This window comes from Coregonus clupeaformis, chromosome 21 (assembly GCF_020615455.1).
Source record: "Coregonus clupeaformis isolate EN_2021a chromosome 21, ASM2061545v1, whole genome shotgun sequence".
In the NCBI taxonomy this organism is placed as follows: domain Eukaryota; kingdom Metazoa; phylum Chordata; class Actinopteri; order Salmoniformes; family Salmonidae; genus Coregonus; species Coregonus clupeaformis.
Genome location: NC_059212.1, coordinates 37,961,202 through 37,976,207, shown reverse-complemented (window position 1 = coordinate 37,976,207; position 15,006 = coordinate 37,961,202). Strand labels below are relative to the sequence as shown.

The 15,006-nt window shown below is 45.5% G+C and overlaps 1 protein-coding gene across 9 annotated transcripts in view; it reads right to left on the bottom strand.

Annotated features, from left to right (window-relative positions):
• LOC121535528 (dynein, cytoplasmic 1, intermediate chain 2a) overlaps positions 1-14,934 on the bottom strand; it is a 22,855-nt gene extending 7,921 nt beyond the window's left edge. For 7 of the 9 annotated variants that reach the window (XM_041842675.2, XM_041842679.2, XM_041842683.2 and 4 more), the window contains exons 1-3: positions 5,628-5,726; positions 489-609; positions 172-301 (exon numbers count right to left, since the gene is read on the bottom strand). In XM_041842675.2, coding sequence (XP_041698609.2) covers positions 172-301; positions 489-608 — 250 coding nt within the window. In that variant the 5' untranslated portion in view covers position 609; positions 5,628-5,726. The other 2 variants (XM_041842676.2, XM_041842677.2) reach the window with 2 other exon arrangements.
• Between the last annotated feature and the right edge of the window lie 72 nt (positions 14,935-15,006).

The window sequence follows — 15,006 nt, the reverse complement described above, 5'->3', positions numbered from 1 at the left end:
AAGAGAAAACAACAGTTAGAAAAGTTGTGAATAATTCTTTAACGATTCAACAAAACCAAGACAGGACAAAGAAATTAAATTGGTGTAACACTCAAATGTTAATCACAGACGGTGAACATTAAATTAGAATATAAAATGTGTGTTTGTGCGTGCGTGTGTGCGTGTCCTTACCATTGGGTATATCAGGGTTAATCCCCATGCTCTGCAGTAGAGCTTCAGCCTCTCTCCTCTTCTTCTCCAGGTCAGACGAGTCTGGTGCACAGGCTCCACCCCCCTCCCCTCCCCGCTTAGAGTCAGACCCCTACAGGGGGAGAGAGGGTAAGGGTAGCATGAGGGGATTTGTTGAATGGGAGGGACAGGGAGACAGTAATGTAATAAATACTGCATATGTAGGCTATAACATGATACTGTAATACTCCTATACTAAACGCCCCCACTCCTCTGCATCAAGCCATGTTCTACATATTTCTTCTCTTCTCTCTACTCACATCCTTCTTCTTGTTCTTCTCCTCCTCTTTTCTCTTCTTCTCCTCTCTGATTTGGGCCAGGCGTTGCTTCTTCCTCTCCAGCTCCGCCTTCAGCTCACTCTTATCCTGTTTATCTGCCATGCTACGAGAGGGAGCGAGAGAGAACAAGTCCAAATGAGTTTGTTCTAACTGCTAGTGTGTGTGTGTATGTGTGTGAGAGAGAGAGATGGTAGCTACTGGGGGTATCATACTGGAACCATGTGAACACAAGGGGATAACTATTCATGACAATGTGTCCTTTATCTGTATGTGACATGGAAAATAATAAATAAAGTACTTATCTATGCTATGCCTATGTTTAGCTGGGATTGTATTAGCTCTGGAAAGCTCTAGGTGTCATTCTGCCTTCTCCCTACAGTTCTCAGCCATTAGCTTCGTCCATGAATGCCTCATGTCAACTAAATCAAATAAAATTGTATGTCACATGCGTCGAATACAACAGGTGTAGACTTTACAGTGAAATGCTTACTTACAAGCCCTTAACCAACAATGCAGTTAAGAAAAATAAGTGTTAAGTAAATAATTAAAGAGCAGCAGTAAAATAAAATAACAGTAGCGAGGCTATATACATTTACATGTACATTTTAGTAATTTAGCAGACGCTCTTATCCAGAGCGACTTACAGTTAGTGAGTGCATACATTTTATTTTAATTTGTTTTCAACAGGGGGAACTGGTACAGAGTCAATGTGCGGGGGCACAGGTTAGTCGAGGTAATTGAGGTAATATGTACATGTAGGTAGAGTTAAAGTGACTATGCATAGATAATAAACAGAGAGTAGCAGCAGCGTAAAAGAGGGGGTGGGGGAACAATGCACATTTTACGGCCTTCCTCTGATACCACCTAGTATAGAGGTCCTGGATGGCAGGAAGCTTGGCCCTAGTGATGTACTGGGCCGTACGCACAACCCTCTGTGTTTTAACATTTAGAAACTTGAATAATCATCACTTGAAATACGGCTTTCTAAACATATGGTCTTTATCTTTCATCAGCGAGAAAGAATCCTTAAAATAAAAAAGGTAGACTTACTGTAGCAGTTACAGATCCATACAGCTATTGGTGACTCGATCCGTCGAAACTACACTTCCCGAGTTATGCTTACACAGATGTTCGCAGAAAGATAGCTAATGAGCACAGGTGGTCGCCTCTTGTCTTTCGTCTGTTTTTGGTAAACAACAAGCGCTGTAACATGGAGATATGGCCGTGTGGGAACACTAAGCATAACCCTATCAAGGTGTGTATCAATTTAACCTTTTTGTAAAAAAAGTATTATTATTATTTCTCACTGATATGAAAGGTCCTTATGCTTCCAAAACCGTATCGCAAGCAATGCATGTTAATGTTCAGACCCAGGGCCGCCTCCAGGCATAAGCGACATAAGCGGTCGCTTAGGGCCTCATGCTGCTAGGGGGGACCCAACCCTAACTGTATTTTCTTAATTTTTTTATTTATGTACAGTTGAAGTCGGAAGTTTACACACCCCTTAGCCAAATATATTTAAACTCAGTTTTTCACTATTCCTGACATTTAATCCTAGTAAAGATTCCCTGTCTTAGGTCAGTTAGGATCACCACTTTATTTTAAGAATGTGAAATGTCAGAATAATAGTAGAGAGAATTATTTATTTCAGATTTTATTTCTTTCATCACATTCCCAGTGGGTCAGAAGTTTACATACACTCAATTAGAATTTGGTAGCATTGCCTTTAAATTGTTTAACTTGGGTCAAATGTTCCGGGTAGCCTTCCACAAGCTTCCCACAATAAGTTGGTGAATTTTGGTCCATTCCTCCTGACAGAGCTGGTGTAACTGAGTCAGGTTTGTAGGCCTCCTTGCTCGCACATGCTTTTTCAGTTCTGCCCACACATTTTCTATAGGATTGAGGTCAAGGCTTTGTGATGGCCACTCCAATACCTTGACTTTGTTGTCCTTAAGCCATTTTGCCACAACTTTGGAAGTATGCTTGGGGTCATTGTCCATTTGGAAGAACCATTTGCGACTAAGCTTTAACATCCTAACTGATGTCTTGAGATGTTGCTTCAATATATCCACATAATTTTCCTTCCTCATGATGCCATCTATTTTGTGAAGTGCACCAGTCCCTCCTGCAGCAAAGCACCCCTACAGCATGATGCTGCCACCCCTGTGCTTCACGGTTGGGATGGTGTTCTTTGGCTTGCAAGCTCCTCCTTTTTCCTCCAAACATAACGATGGTCATTATGGCCAAACAGTTCTATTTTTGTTTCATCAGACCAGAGGACATTTCTCTGTCCCCATGTGCAGTTGCAAACCGTAGTCTGGCTTTTTTATGGCGGTTTTGGAGCAGTGGCTTCTTCCTTGCTGAGCGGCCTTTCAGGTTATGTCGATATAGGACTCATTTTACTATGGATATAGATACTTTTGTACCTGTTTCCTCCAGCATCTTCACAAGGTCCTTTGCTGTTGTTCTGGGATTGATTTGCACTTTTCGCACCAAAGTATGTTAATCTCTAGGAGACAGAACCCGTCTCCTTCCTGAGTGGTATGACGGCTGCGTGGTATCATGGTGTTTATACTTGCGTACTATTGTTTGTACATATGAACGTGGTACCTTCAGGCATTTGGAAATTGCTCCCAAGGATGAACCAGACTTGTGGAGGTTTACAATTTGTTTTCTGAGGTCTTGGCTGATTTATTTTGATTTTCCCATGATGTCAAGCAAAGAGGCACTGAGTTTGAAGGTAGGCCTTGAAATACATCCACAGGTACACCTCCAATTGACTCAAATGATGTCAATTAGCCTATCAGAAGCTTCTAAAGCCATGACATCATTTTCTGGAATTTTCCAAGCTGTTTAAAGGCACAGTCAACTTAGTGTATGTAAACTTCTGACCCACAGGAATTGTGATACAGTGAATTATAAGTGAAATAATCTGTCTGTAAACAATTGTTGGAAAGATTACTTGTGTCATGCACAAAACTATTGTTTGTTAACAAGAAATTTGTGGAGTTGTTGAAAAACGAGTTTTAATGACTCCAACCTAAGTGCATGTAAACTTCCGACTTCAACTGTAGATACTCAGTCGGGGTCTCAATTTACTGTTGAGAGTTAAAATAGTTGAATACACAAGGTGGAAGTTCGAAATTTGGTTGTGCATCAGCAATTTTTATCTTGTTATGTCAGTCACTGACAGTCACTCAATTAGCCAGATCTGCTAACAATTTATAGATTGGTAAATTAGTCTAGCCAGCTATCTAAACTTGTAGTTATCATGGCCGAATACTGATCGGTCATGCAGGGCACGTGCCCAAGGGGCCCCAATTTATTTTGTTAGTCACTCTCACTCAGATATCATTAACATGGCATAAGTCATGGCAAAATGGGTAGAATTGCAGGAAATTAGCTGTAAAACTGGGGAAAAAATGATATCTGCCCCATGGCAAGATGAGTAGAATTTAATGAAATGTGTTTAAAATGTTATTTCCGCCCTATGGCAGAATGTGTAGAATTGCAGAAAACTTTACAAAAACTGCAACATTTTAATAATTTTTGGGGGAACTCAGTCAGGGGTCCCAATTTATTTTTGAGAGTTAGAATAGTAGAATACACAAGGTGCAAGTTCGAAATTTGGTTGCACATCAGCAATTTTTATATTGTTATGTCAGTCACTGACAGTCACTCAATTAGCCATGTCAGATAAAACATTTTGATTGGTAAATTAACCAAATCTCGCTTTGGGCCCCTGTTCAGACCAAGCGTTGGGGATCTCAACAAAACTCCCCCTGTACAGAAGACACCTTCGTCCAATGACTCTTACGTGTAATGTAATAGAACTGAGAGTCCCGATCAAAAAGGTCTATGTTATTATATTTTGATCAAAACCAATTCGGATCAGATCTTATCATGGGCGGGACGAGATAGAAAACTTAGGCCTACTTTTTGTCCGTTGATTCATGCAGGAGATAAAATCATGAGATTACAACATTAACCAAAAGGTTTGTTATTAACACCAAATTAATTTGATGGTTGATTGGAAAGGTCAAACGGGTTGATTGGCAGTGGTGTAAAGTACTTAAGTAAAAATACTTTACAGTTCTACTTAAGTAGTTTTTTGGGGTATCTGTACTTTACTTTACTATTTATATTTTTCGACTACTTTTACTTTTACTTCACTACATTCCTAAAGAAAATATTGTACTTTTTACTCCATACATTTTCCCAGACAACCAAAACGACTCGTTACATTTTGAATGCTTAGCAGGACAGGAAAACTGTCAAATTCAAGCACTTATCAAGAGAAAACGTGGTCATCCCTTCTGGCCTGGCAGACTCACTAAACACAAATGCATCTTTTGTAAATAATGTTGGAGTGTGCCCCTGGCTATCCATATATTTTAAAAACAAGAAAATGGTGCCGTCTGCTTTGCTTAATATAAGGAATTTTAAATTATTTATACTTTTATTTTAGCAATTACATTTACTTTTGATACTTAAGTATATTTAAAACCAAATACTTTTAGACTTTTACACAAGTAGTATTTTACTGGCGGACTTTCACTTTTACTTGAGTGACTTTCTATTAAGGTATCTATACTTTTACTCAAGTATGACAATTGGGTACTCTTTCCACTGATTGGTCACATCCCAGTTTCATCTGATTCTGTGATGGACGCTCGCCCGCTGGCCAACAGTCAACGTCATCTGCGTCCTGGCAGTCAACGTCATCTGTGTCCTGCTCGATCTTCTTTTTAGAGACTATGTGCTTCTTTTTAGAGACTATGTGCTCGATGCCAAACTAGCCAGCAAACGGAGCACACGTTGACTGGAGAGAGAAAGCCGCAACCCTTCATTTAAACTCGCTTCATTGTACAATGGTAATCTAATTATCCACATGGTAGATTTAGTTTTGACAATAATCTCCTAGCTATTCTTGCAAGGCAAGGGCGTTAGCTAGCTAGCTAGCCAGCCGGCGATAAGCCTGACAGTGACAGCCAAAGTGCCAACAATACAAGTAGCTAGCTATCCTGTTAAGTACACGGTGACCGACTCAGACATGATCAAATCGCGTATCACGGTTTTAAACTACTAAAACATGAAAGTAGCTAGTATAATTACACTTACTTGATATAATGCTTTAAATGAACTCCAATTCGTATGGAGTTACAGTACTAGGTCGGTGATGGAACTGACAGCTCTACAAACAATGATCAGTGGATGATGTCATACCGAGTAAGGAATACCCCTCCTGGTTAAGGTTGGAATTCGGGGTGGATAATCTGATCCTAGGTCTGTGAATACGAGCAACTTCCAGACAGATTTTTCTACATGGATGGGACCTGAGGAAGGACAAAATTGTTAACGTGCATTTGAATCGCCTTCCTTCATGTCCTTGCGAGCATGTGGCTTTAGATGGCGCCATGGTTCATTCAAAGATATCAGCTTGACCATGGCTCAATCTCTTGCACTCATCAAGGAGTTGGGCTAGAGAGTCATCCCCTGTAAACCCTTGCTCTCATCAACATTAAAGTCTGGGCTAGACATGATACTCCAAGGTAGATCAGGTTTCAGGCATCTGTACTTTGGGGTCATTATGCCCCCTTTCTGATGTAACATGTCTTTAAGTTTGTAAACCTGTGTCTATAACACATGACTAATAGCTATGTGAAATAAGAAATTAGTGGATTCACATAAGACCTCAACTGTTGTTCAGTTCATTGCTTTGTGCATCTACTAGAAAGGATAAACTATTATATCAACAGAACTATTGAGCAAGTAGATTTGTTTAGGGTTAAGTGTAATGGGTTGGGGTAAAAGTTAATGGATGAAATTATGTTGGTTTGAATGCATTGTACTTTGATCTTCCTCTTTAGCATGGCCAGATACTGATGACCCCACGTTCCTTATCCACTGGCTCACTGTAACTGCTTTTCAAAATGTCTGCCACCTTTCACTCTCTGCCTTTCTTATAGACCGGCAGACATTTGATGCTCTTGGAATGCCCTGGCTCTGGCTCTCATTACATGGCAGTATGCAGTAGTCTATTCTCTCTCTCTCCCTCGCTCTCCATTAATGAACTCAATTTCTATAGGGAATGGGTTATTTAAGCAATAAGGCCCAAGGGGGTGTGGTATATGGCCAATATACCACGGCTAGGGGCTGTTCTAAAGCACGACGCAACGAGGAGTGCCTGTAGATATGTAGTGGTGTAATAATGTTATATGATGTACTGTTTTATATTTTGTTTTATGTGTGATTTAAATGCCTTAATGTATTTGGACCCCAGGAAGAGTAGCAGCTGCTTTGGCAGCAGCTAATGGGGATCCCTATTAAATACAAATATACCACAAATCCCTGAGGTGACTTATTGCTATTATAAACTGACTAAAAATAAATGTAATAAGTCAAATGTAATAAGTCACCTCTGGGGTTTGTGGTATATGGCCAATATAACACGGCAAAGGGCTGTATCCAGGCACTCCGCGTTGCGTCATGTATAAGAACAGCCCTTAGCAGTGGTATATTGGCCATATACCACAAACCCTTGAGGTGAGTTATTGCTATTATAAACTGGTTACCAACATAATTAGTAGAGTAAAAATAAATGTTTTGTCATACCCGTGGTATACGGGCTGATATACCACTGCTGTCAGCCAATCAGCATTTAGGGCTTGAACCACCCAGTTTATAATCCTGTTTATACAACATTAACTGTAATTTTCTTTCGGGCTCTTTGTGTGTGGATGGGAAGAGAAAAAGAGTGTGTGCATTTCTGTTCACTCTACTGTACTTATTCCATCTTCCTCTTCCTCTATAACAATGCCTGTAAAGGGCTATCGCTCTGTAACAATGCCTGTAAAGGGCTATCGCTCTGTAACAATGCCTGTAAAGGGCTATCGCTCTGTAACAATGCCTGTAAAGGGCTATCGCTCTGTAACAATGCCTGTAAAGGGCTATCGCTCTGTAAGAATGCCTGTAAAGGGCTATCGCTCTGTAAGAATGCCTGTAAAGGGCTATTGCTCTGTAACAATGCCTGTAAAGGGCTATCGCTCTGTAACAATGCCTGTAAAGGCTATCGCTCTGTAACAATGCCTGTAAAGGGCTATCGCTCTGTAACAATGCCTGTAAAGGGCTATCGCTCTGTAACAATGCCTGTAAAGGCTATCGCTCTGTAACAATGCCTGTAAAGGGCTATCGCTCTGTAACAATGCCTGTAAAGGGCTATCGCTCTGTAACAATGCCTGTAAAGGCTATCGCTCTGTAACAATGCCTGTAAAGGGCTATCGCTCTGTAACAATGCCTGTAAAGGGCTATCGCTCTGTAACAATGCCTGTAAAGGCTATCGCTCTGTAACAATGCCTGTAAAGGGCAATCGCTCTGTAACAATGCCTGTAAAGGCTATCGCTCTGTAACAATGCCTGTAAAGGCTATCGCTCTGTAACAATGCCTGTAAAGGGCTATCTGTCACGAGTTACAAAGCCAGAACCCAGAAGCAGACCAGGACAAGGTAAGTTGAAACGAAGGTGAGTGTTTATTTACAAATTCAAGAGTGATGCTGAATAATCCAGGGAACAGAGCGGGCGGCGTTGATTAGTTGTTGGGGGGCAGTGGTTGATCCAATCAATGGCTCGGCAGCCGCCGACCACCAGGCAGAGGTTGGATGAAGGTTCCGGACGAGTGACTGCAGATGGAACAAAACGGAGGTAAGTAAACAACAAACCAACAAGGTGCAAAACAACAAAACTAACGCTAGAAGCTCTAAGACTGATACTCTGGTAAACCTACTGTTCATGGCTAACGATCCGGCAGGGAATGGATGTTAGGCCAGAGCCTAAGAAGGGTGATGATCAGGACCAGGTGTGCAGATTGCTGATGGGATGCAGGTGCGGAAATCAAGAGAGCTCCCCGGAGCGTTCCAGAACCCTCGGGAAACTGGAGATCACGAACAGAAAAACTAGTCCACAGACAGGACCCGACTCAGACTGCCGGGATCGTTACAGTACCCCCCCTCCGACGAAACGCCACCGGGCGGACTCCCGGAGCGCCAGGATGGAGGCGGTGAAGTCACGGATGAGGTCAGCATCTAGGATCTGTCGCCGCGGAATCCAACTCCTCTCTTCCGGACCATGCCCCTCCCAGTCCACGAGATACTGGAAACCCCGCCCCGCCGTCTGGAATCCATAATGCGTCGCACCGTGTAGGGCAGGACCACCTCCGATCATCCGAGGAGGAGGAGGAGGAGGCGGAGGAGGCAACAGAGGACTGAGGAAAACAGGCTTGAGGCAGGAGACATGAAAGGTGGGATGGACTCTGAGCGTCCTCGGGAGTTTGAGTCGAACTGCCACCGGATTGATCACCTTCTCCACCACAAACGGACCAATGAACTTCGGCAACAACTTCCCTAGACTCAGTCCGTAAAGGAAGATCCCGTGTGGCCAACCAGACCCTATCTCCGATGGTATAGGTGGGAGCGGGGATCCGGCGACGATTCGCCTGGAGCTGATACCGGTCCGAAACTCTAAGGAGTGCCTTTCTGGCCCGATGCCAGGTCCGGTGGCAACGGCGAATATGGGCCTGAACAGAAGGCACTGAGAGCTCCTTCTCCTGAGAAGGGAACAAGGGAGGTTGGTAGCCATACAGGCACTGGAAGGGAGACATCCCAGTGGCAGATGTAGGGAGAGTATTGTGGGCATACTCAACCCAAGGCAACTGAGAGACCCAGGAGGTGGGGTTGGAAGAGGCCAGGCAGCGTAGCGTGGATTCCATCTTCTGGTTGGCTCTCTCCGCCTGACCATTAGATTGGGGGGTGAAAACCAGATGTGAGACTGACTGTAGCTCCAATGGCCAAACAGAAGGACTTCCAGACAGCAGAGGTAAACTGAGGGCCACGGTCGGAAACGATATCACTGGGCAACCCGTGGACCCTGAAAACCTCCCTAACCAGGATCTCGGACGTCTCCGAGGCAGAGGAAGCTTGGCAATTGGCACAAAGTGGGCGAACTTGCTGAATCTGTCCACGATAGTCAGAACGACCGTGTTTCCCTCAGAAGCGGGCAACCCAGTGACAAAGTCCAGGGCCAGATGCGACCATGGTCGCCGGGGAATAGGAAGGGGGTGAAGTAGTCCAGAGCTGGGCCGATTGGTACCCTTATTCTGCGCACACACTGGACAGGCAGCAACATAACCCCGAGTATCCTCGGCCATGGCAGGCCACCAAAAACGTCTGCGAAGAAACGCCATCGTCCGAGCCACGCCAGGGTGACAAGCCATCTTGCTGGCGTGGGACCATTTGAGGACCGCAGGACGAACCGACTCAGGCACAAACAACCGACCGGGTGGACCGTTACCGGGACCGGGCTGCGTCCGAAGAGCCGCCATCACCTCCTCCTCAATCTTCCACCTAACAGCTCCCACGACGCAGTTCCGGGGGAGAATAGTCTCGGTCTTGGACCCACCCTCCTCCGTCTTGGAGAACATCCGAGACAAGGCGTCCGCCTTGCCGTTCTTAGATCCAGGTCGGAACGTCAGGGAAAAAATTGAATCGTCCGAAAAACAACGACCACCTGGCCTGACGGGGAGTTGAGACGTCTAGCCGATTGCACGTAAGCAAGATTCTTGTGGTCAGTCCAGACAATAAACGGTTGCTCCGCCCCCTCCAACCAGTGGCGCCACTCCTCCAAGGCAAGTTTCACCGCGAGAAGCTCCCGGTTACCCACATCGTAATTCCTCTCCGCAGGCGAAAGGCGACAGAGTAGTAGGCGCAGGGATGGAGTTTACTGTCCGTGGAGCATCGCTGCGACAGGATGGCGCCAACTCCCACATCAGACGCGTCCACTTCAACGACGAACTGACGGGCCGTGTCCGGTTGAGAGAGAATCGGTGCGTTGGTGAATCGCCTCTTCAAATCCAGAAACGCTCGATCCGCCTCCGGGATTCCACTTGAAGCTCCTGATACTGGAAGTCAAGGCAGTTAACGGAGCGGCCACACGGCTGTAATCCCGGATGAATCTGCGGTAGAAATTCGCAAACCCCAAAAATCTCTGGAGCTGCAATCTCGTACCGGGCTGGGCCCATTCCAGAACCGCTCTAACCTTCTCCTGGTCCATCCTAATCTCTCCCCTGGAGATGATGTACCCGAGAAAGGATGTCGTGTGGGCGTGAAACTCGCACTTCTCGGCCTTCACGAACAGGCGATTCTCCAACAATCGCTGCAGAACCTGCCGGACATGCTGGACGTGGTCGGAAGGTTCCTTCGAGAAGATCAGAATGTCATCCAGGTAAACAAACACAAAGAGACCGATCATATCTCTCAGGACGTCGTTCACCATACTCTGGAATACCGCTGGAGCATTGGTCAGTCCAAACGGCATCACCTGATACTCGAAGTGACCCATCGGTGTATTGAAACCCGTCAACCACTCGTCTCCCTCTCTGATCCGGACCATGTGATACGCGTTGCGTAGGTCTAGCTTGGTGAACACCGTAGCACCCTGTAAGGAGTCGAAGGCAGAACTCATCAAGGGCAGGGGATACTTGTTCTTGACCGTGATGTCATTCAACCCCCGATAATCAATACACGGTCGAAGAGAGCCATCCTTCTTACCCACAAAGAAGAATCCTGCCCCCAGGGGTGATGACGAGGGACGAACGAGACCAGCAGCTAGGGACTCCTTGATGTAGGTCTCCAAAGCCTCACGTTCAGGGCGGAGATACTGTATAACCTTCCCTTGGGGTAGACAGCTCCAGGGAACAGGTTGATGGCACAATCATATGGTCGGTGGGGAGGGAGTGACAGAGCCTTCTGCTTACTGAACACTTCCCCCAAATCGTGATATGTCTCGGGAACCAGGGACAAATCTGGGGGTTTAGCCTCAATCACCTGACTGGGAACCGAATGGGGACAGGCAGTCTTGAGACAGTTAGCATGACAATCAAGGCTCCAACTCGTTACCTTGCCCGTCACCCAATCGAACGTGGGATTGTGTTCCTTCAGCCAGGGGTATCCAAGGACCAGAGGAACATGGGAAGACGGCAGAATGAAGAATGAAATCATCTCCGAATGATTCCCCCGACAACAGCATCTTAACCGGTTCAGTCCTCATCGTGATACGTGCCAGACTACTGCCGTTCAGAGTGGTCGCTTCAATGGCTTCCGGCAATTGCTCCTTGGAAAGCCCCAGCTGTTCCACCAACTCGGCATCAAGAAAGCTTCCATCGGCACCTGAATCGATAAAGCGTTAATCGCTAAGCTCTGATTCCTGTTCACAAGGGTAGCCGGGAAACGGGGTCTGACAGAGGTACTGAGAGGTTGAAACTGGCTCGCTAAAAGTCCTCCCAACTTTAGCGAGCCGGGCAGTTTGACGACCGCCGGGAACAAGTGGAGATGTAATGTCCCGAGCTACCACAGTAGAGGCAGCAGTTGGTCTTACGTCTATGTTGACGCTCCTCCTTGGTTAACCCGTGCCGCCCCCACTTGCATGGGTTCAGAATCGGGAGAGAGGACCTCTCCACTAATCCTTTGTGGTGGAGAATGATCGACGTGTTCTGGTCCACCACCCGACCCGACTGGGAACTGAGAAGCTGATCGACTGGACGGACCCCATTGCTTCTCCCTCCTTCGCTCTCGGACTCGATTATCCACCCGAATAGACAAGGCTACCAAGCTGTCCAGGTCACTAGGCTCCGGATAGGAGATCAGCTCATCCTTGAGCTGCTCCGACAGACCCTGGTAAAAGGCCGCTTGCAGAGACTCCTCATTCCACCCACTCTCCACAGCCAACGTCTTGAACTCGATCACGAAGTCGGCCACGCTGCGAGTTCCTTGGTGGAGCGAAAACAGGCGCCTAGCTGCGTCCCTCCCTCGGACAGAATGGTCGAAGAGCTTCCTCATCTCGGCCGTGAACCCCTGGTATGAAGCCATGCAGGGGTCTTGTCGTTCCCAAACGGCTGAAGCCCACTCCAGCGCTCGACCACGCAGCAACTCAATCACAAAGGCTATCCTAGCCTTGTCTGTGGCATAAGAGTAGGGCTGTAGATCGAACACTAACCCACACTGCATAAGGAAAGAACGGCATCTTCCCAGCTCCCCTCATATTTATCCGGCGTCGGAACCTTGGGCTCACGGAAGGACACCGCTTCAGACGCGGCAGGCGAGATGGGTGAAACCGGGAGTGGATCCTCCACCGGAAACTTGCGCTGGTTCTGGACCTCCGTCAGACCGGTAGAAAGGTTCCGAACTGCCAACGCGATCTCCTGTAGCTCCGTGCTATGATGGCCCAACATCTTCTCCTGATGGGTAATGGCATGGCGAACAGAGTCCAGGTCCGCTGGGTTCATTACTGGCCGGATCGTTCTGTCACGAGTTACAAAGCCAGAACCCAGAAGCAGACCAGGACAAGGTAAGTTGAAACGAAGGTGAGTGTTTATTTACAAATTCAAGAGTGATGCTGAATAATCCAGGGAACAGAGCGGGCGGCGTTGATTAGTTGTTGGGGGGCAGTGGTTGATCCAATCATGGCTCGGCAGCCGCCGACCACCAGGCAGAGGTTGGATGAAGGTTCCGGACGAGTGACTGCAGATGGAACAAAACGGAGGTAAGTAAACAACAAACCAACAAGGTGCAAAACAACAAAACTAACGCTAGAAGCTCTAAGACTGATACTCTGGTAAACCTACTGTTCATGGCTAACGATCCGGCAGGGAATGGATGTTAGGCCAGAGCCTAAGAAGGGTGATGATCAGGACCAGGTGTGCAGATTGCTGATGGGATGCAGGTGCGGAAATCAAGAGAGCTCCCCGGAGCGTTCCAGAACCCTCGGGAAACTGGAGATCACGAACAGAAAAACTAGTCCACAGACAGGACCCGACTCAGACTGCCGGGATCGTTACACTATCGCTCTGTAACAATGCCTGTAAAGGGCTATCGCTCTGTAACAATGCCTGTAAAGGGCTATCACTCTGTTACCGTTACCATGGAAACTCAGCTCATGACTTATAAATCAGGTTACCACATGAGCAGGTGCATATCGTGTGTGTGTGTATATGTGTACCTCACTCGCTTTCTTAACCAAATATAACCTATTTCCTGATGTAACTTAACTTACCTGGAACACACACACACTCGCCACCAAATATATCAAACCTTCCAACAAACAAGCTCTCGTTCAGAGAAAAATAAACATTAAATATGAAATATCCACACATTGTTTCATTCAAGCCTGCTGATATAATGTATTAATTGGCATAAAACAGTGAGTTTAGTGATTGTAAATAATCTCATGCTTATCCTCTACCCCCAGACCTACTGTAGGCGCTCACATACTCACACCACCACAAGAGTCAAATCAAATCACATTGTATTCGTCACATGCTTCGTAAACAACAGGTGTAGATTAACAGTGAAATGCTCACGGGCCCTTCCCAACAATGCAGAGAGAAAGAAAATAGAGAAATAATAGAAAAGTAATAATAAAAGTAATAATAAATACACAATAGTGAGTGTGTGTATTATGATCATCTTAAACACTCTATAACTTTGTGCTGTCAGAATCATATCGACTAATCTGTTGTTATTACAGAGAGAGCTCGTCAGCGGACAGAGAGAGCTCGTCAGCGGAACCCACTGTGAGTCTGTTGTTATTTTATTTTATTTAACCTTTATTTTATCAGGGAGTCATACTAAGACCAAGGTGTCTTTTACAGATGAGCCCTGAATTACAGAAAATACACACATGAACATTGTTCAGTCTGCCATTGACCTGCCTTCGCCTGGTTGGCTCCATTGGGGTGTAAAGGGTTAAGTCACCGAATGACCAACACAAACACATCCAAAGAAAGTGTGTGTGTGTGTGTGTGTGTGTGTGTGTGTGTGTGTGTGTGTGTGTGTGTGTGTGAATTCCACAGTGACGTCACAAAAGCTTCACCACAACAACATAACATACAGACCTAGCTGGCTGATGCATTGCACCAGATTTGGAACAAAGCATTTTCTCCATCTGTAGATCATAACATTGTCCTCCTGCATCAAGCATGTTCACTTATTTTTTATAAGATTCCTTTTATTATAGGCCAATACAACAATACGCATGTTTTCAACTTGCCAGTGTGTAGTGGAATTCAACCATGCACACATAGCACGAACACACACTAAGTGAACAGCCTTTCCAAACAAATCCTGACATCTGAAAATGGCTGTAGCCAGATGCATTTTTCAATGGATATGTAGGCCTATACCTAAAGGCATTAATATATTTATATGAATAAAAGTATAAAGAAAATAAATTGTAGTCATATGTAATTTTTCGATCTACCATTTAATTCAATATTTTGTTCATGCGAGGAGATGAACTTGTGTGACTTACGGCCATTTTTGGGGTGTCGCTTCATTGTTTTCGTATCATCTCATCCACAGCACTAGCGAGGTGCGCGCCAATCACAGATATAGGCTTAGTAGATCTTTTGACCCATGCATTTTTGTGTGGTACATTTCTGGTAGCTGATCTGT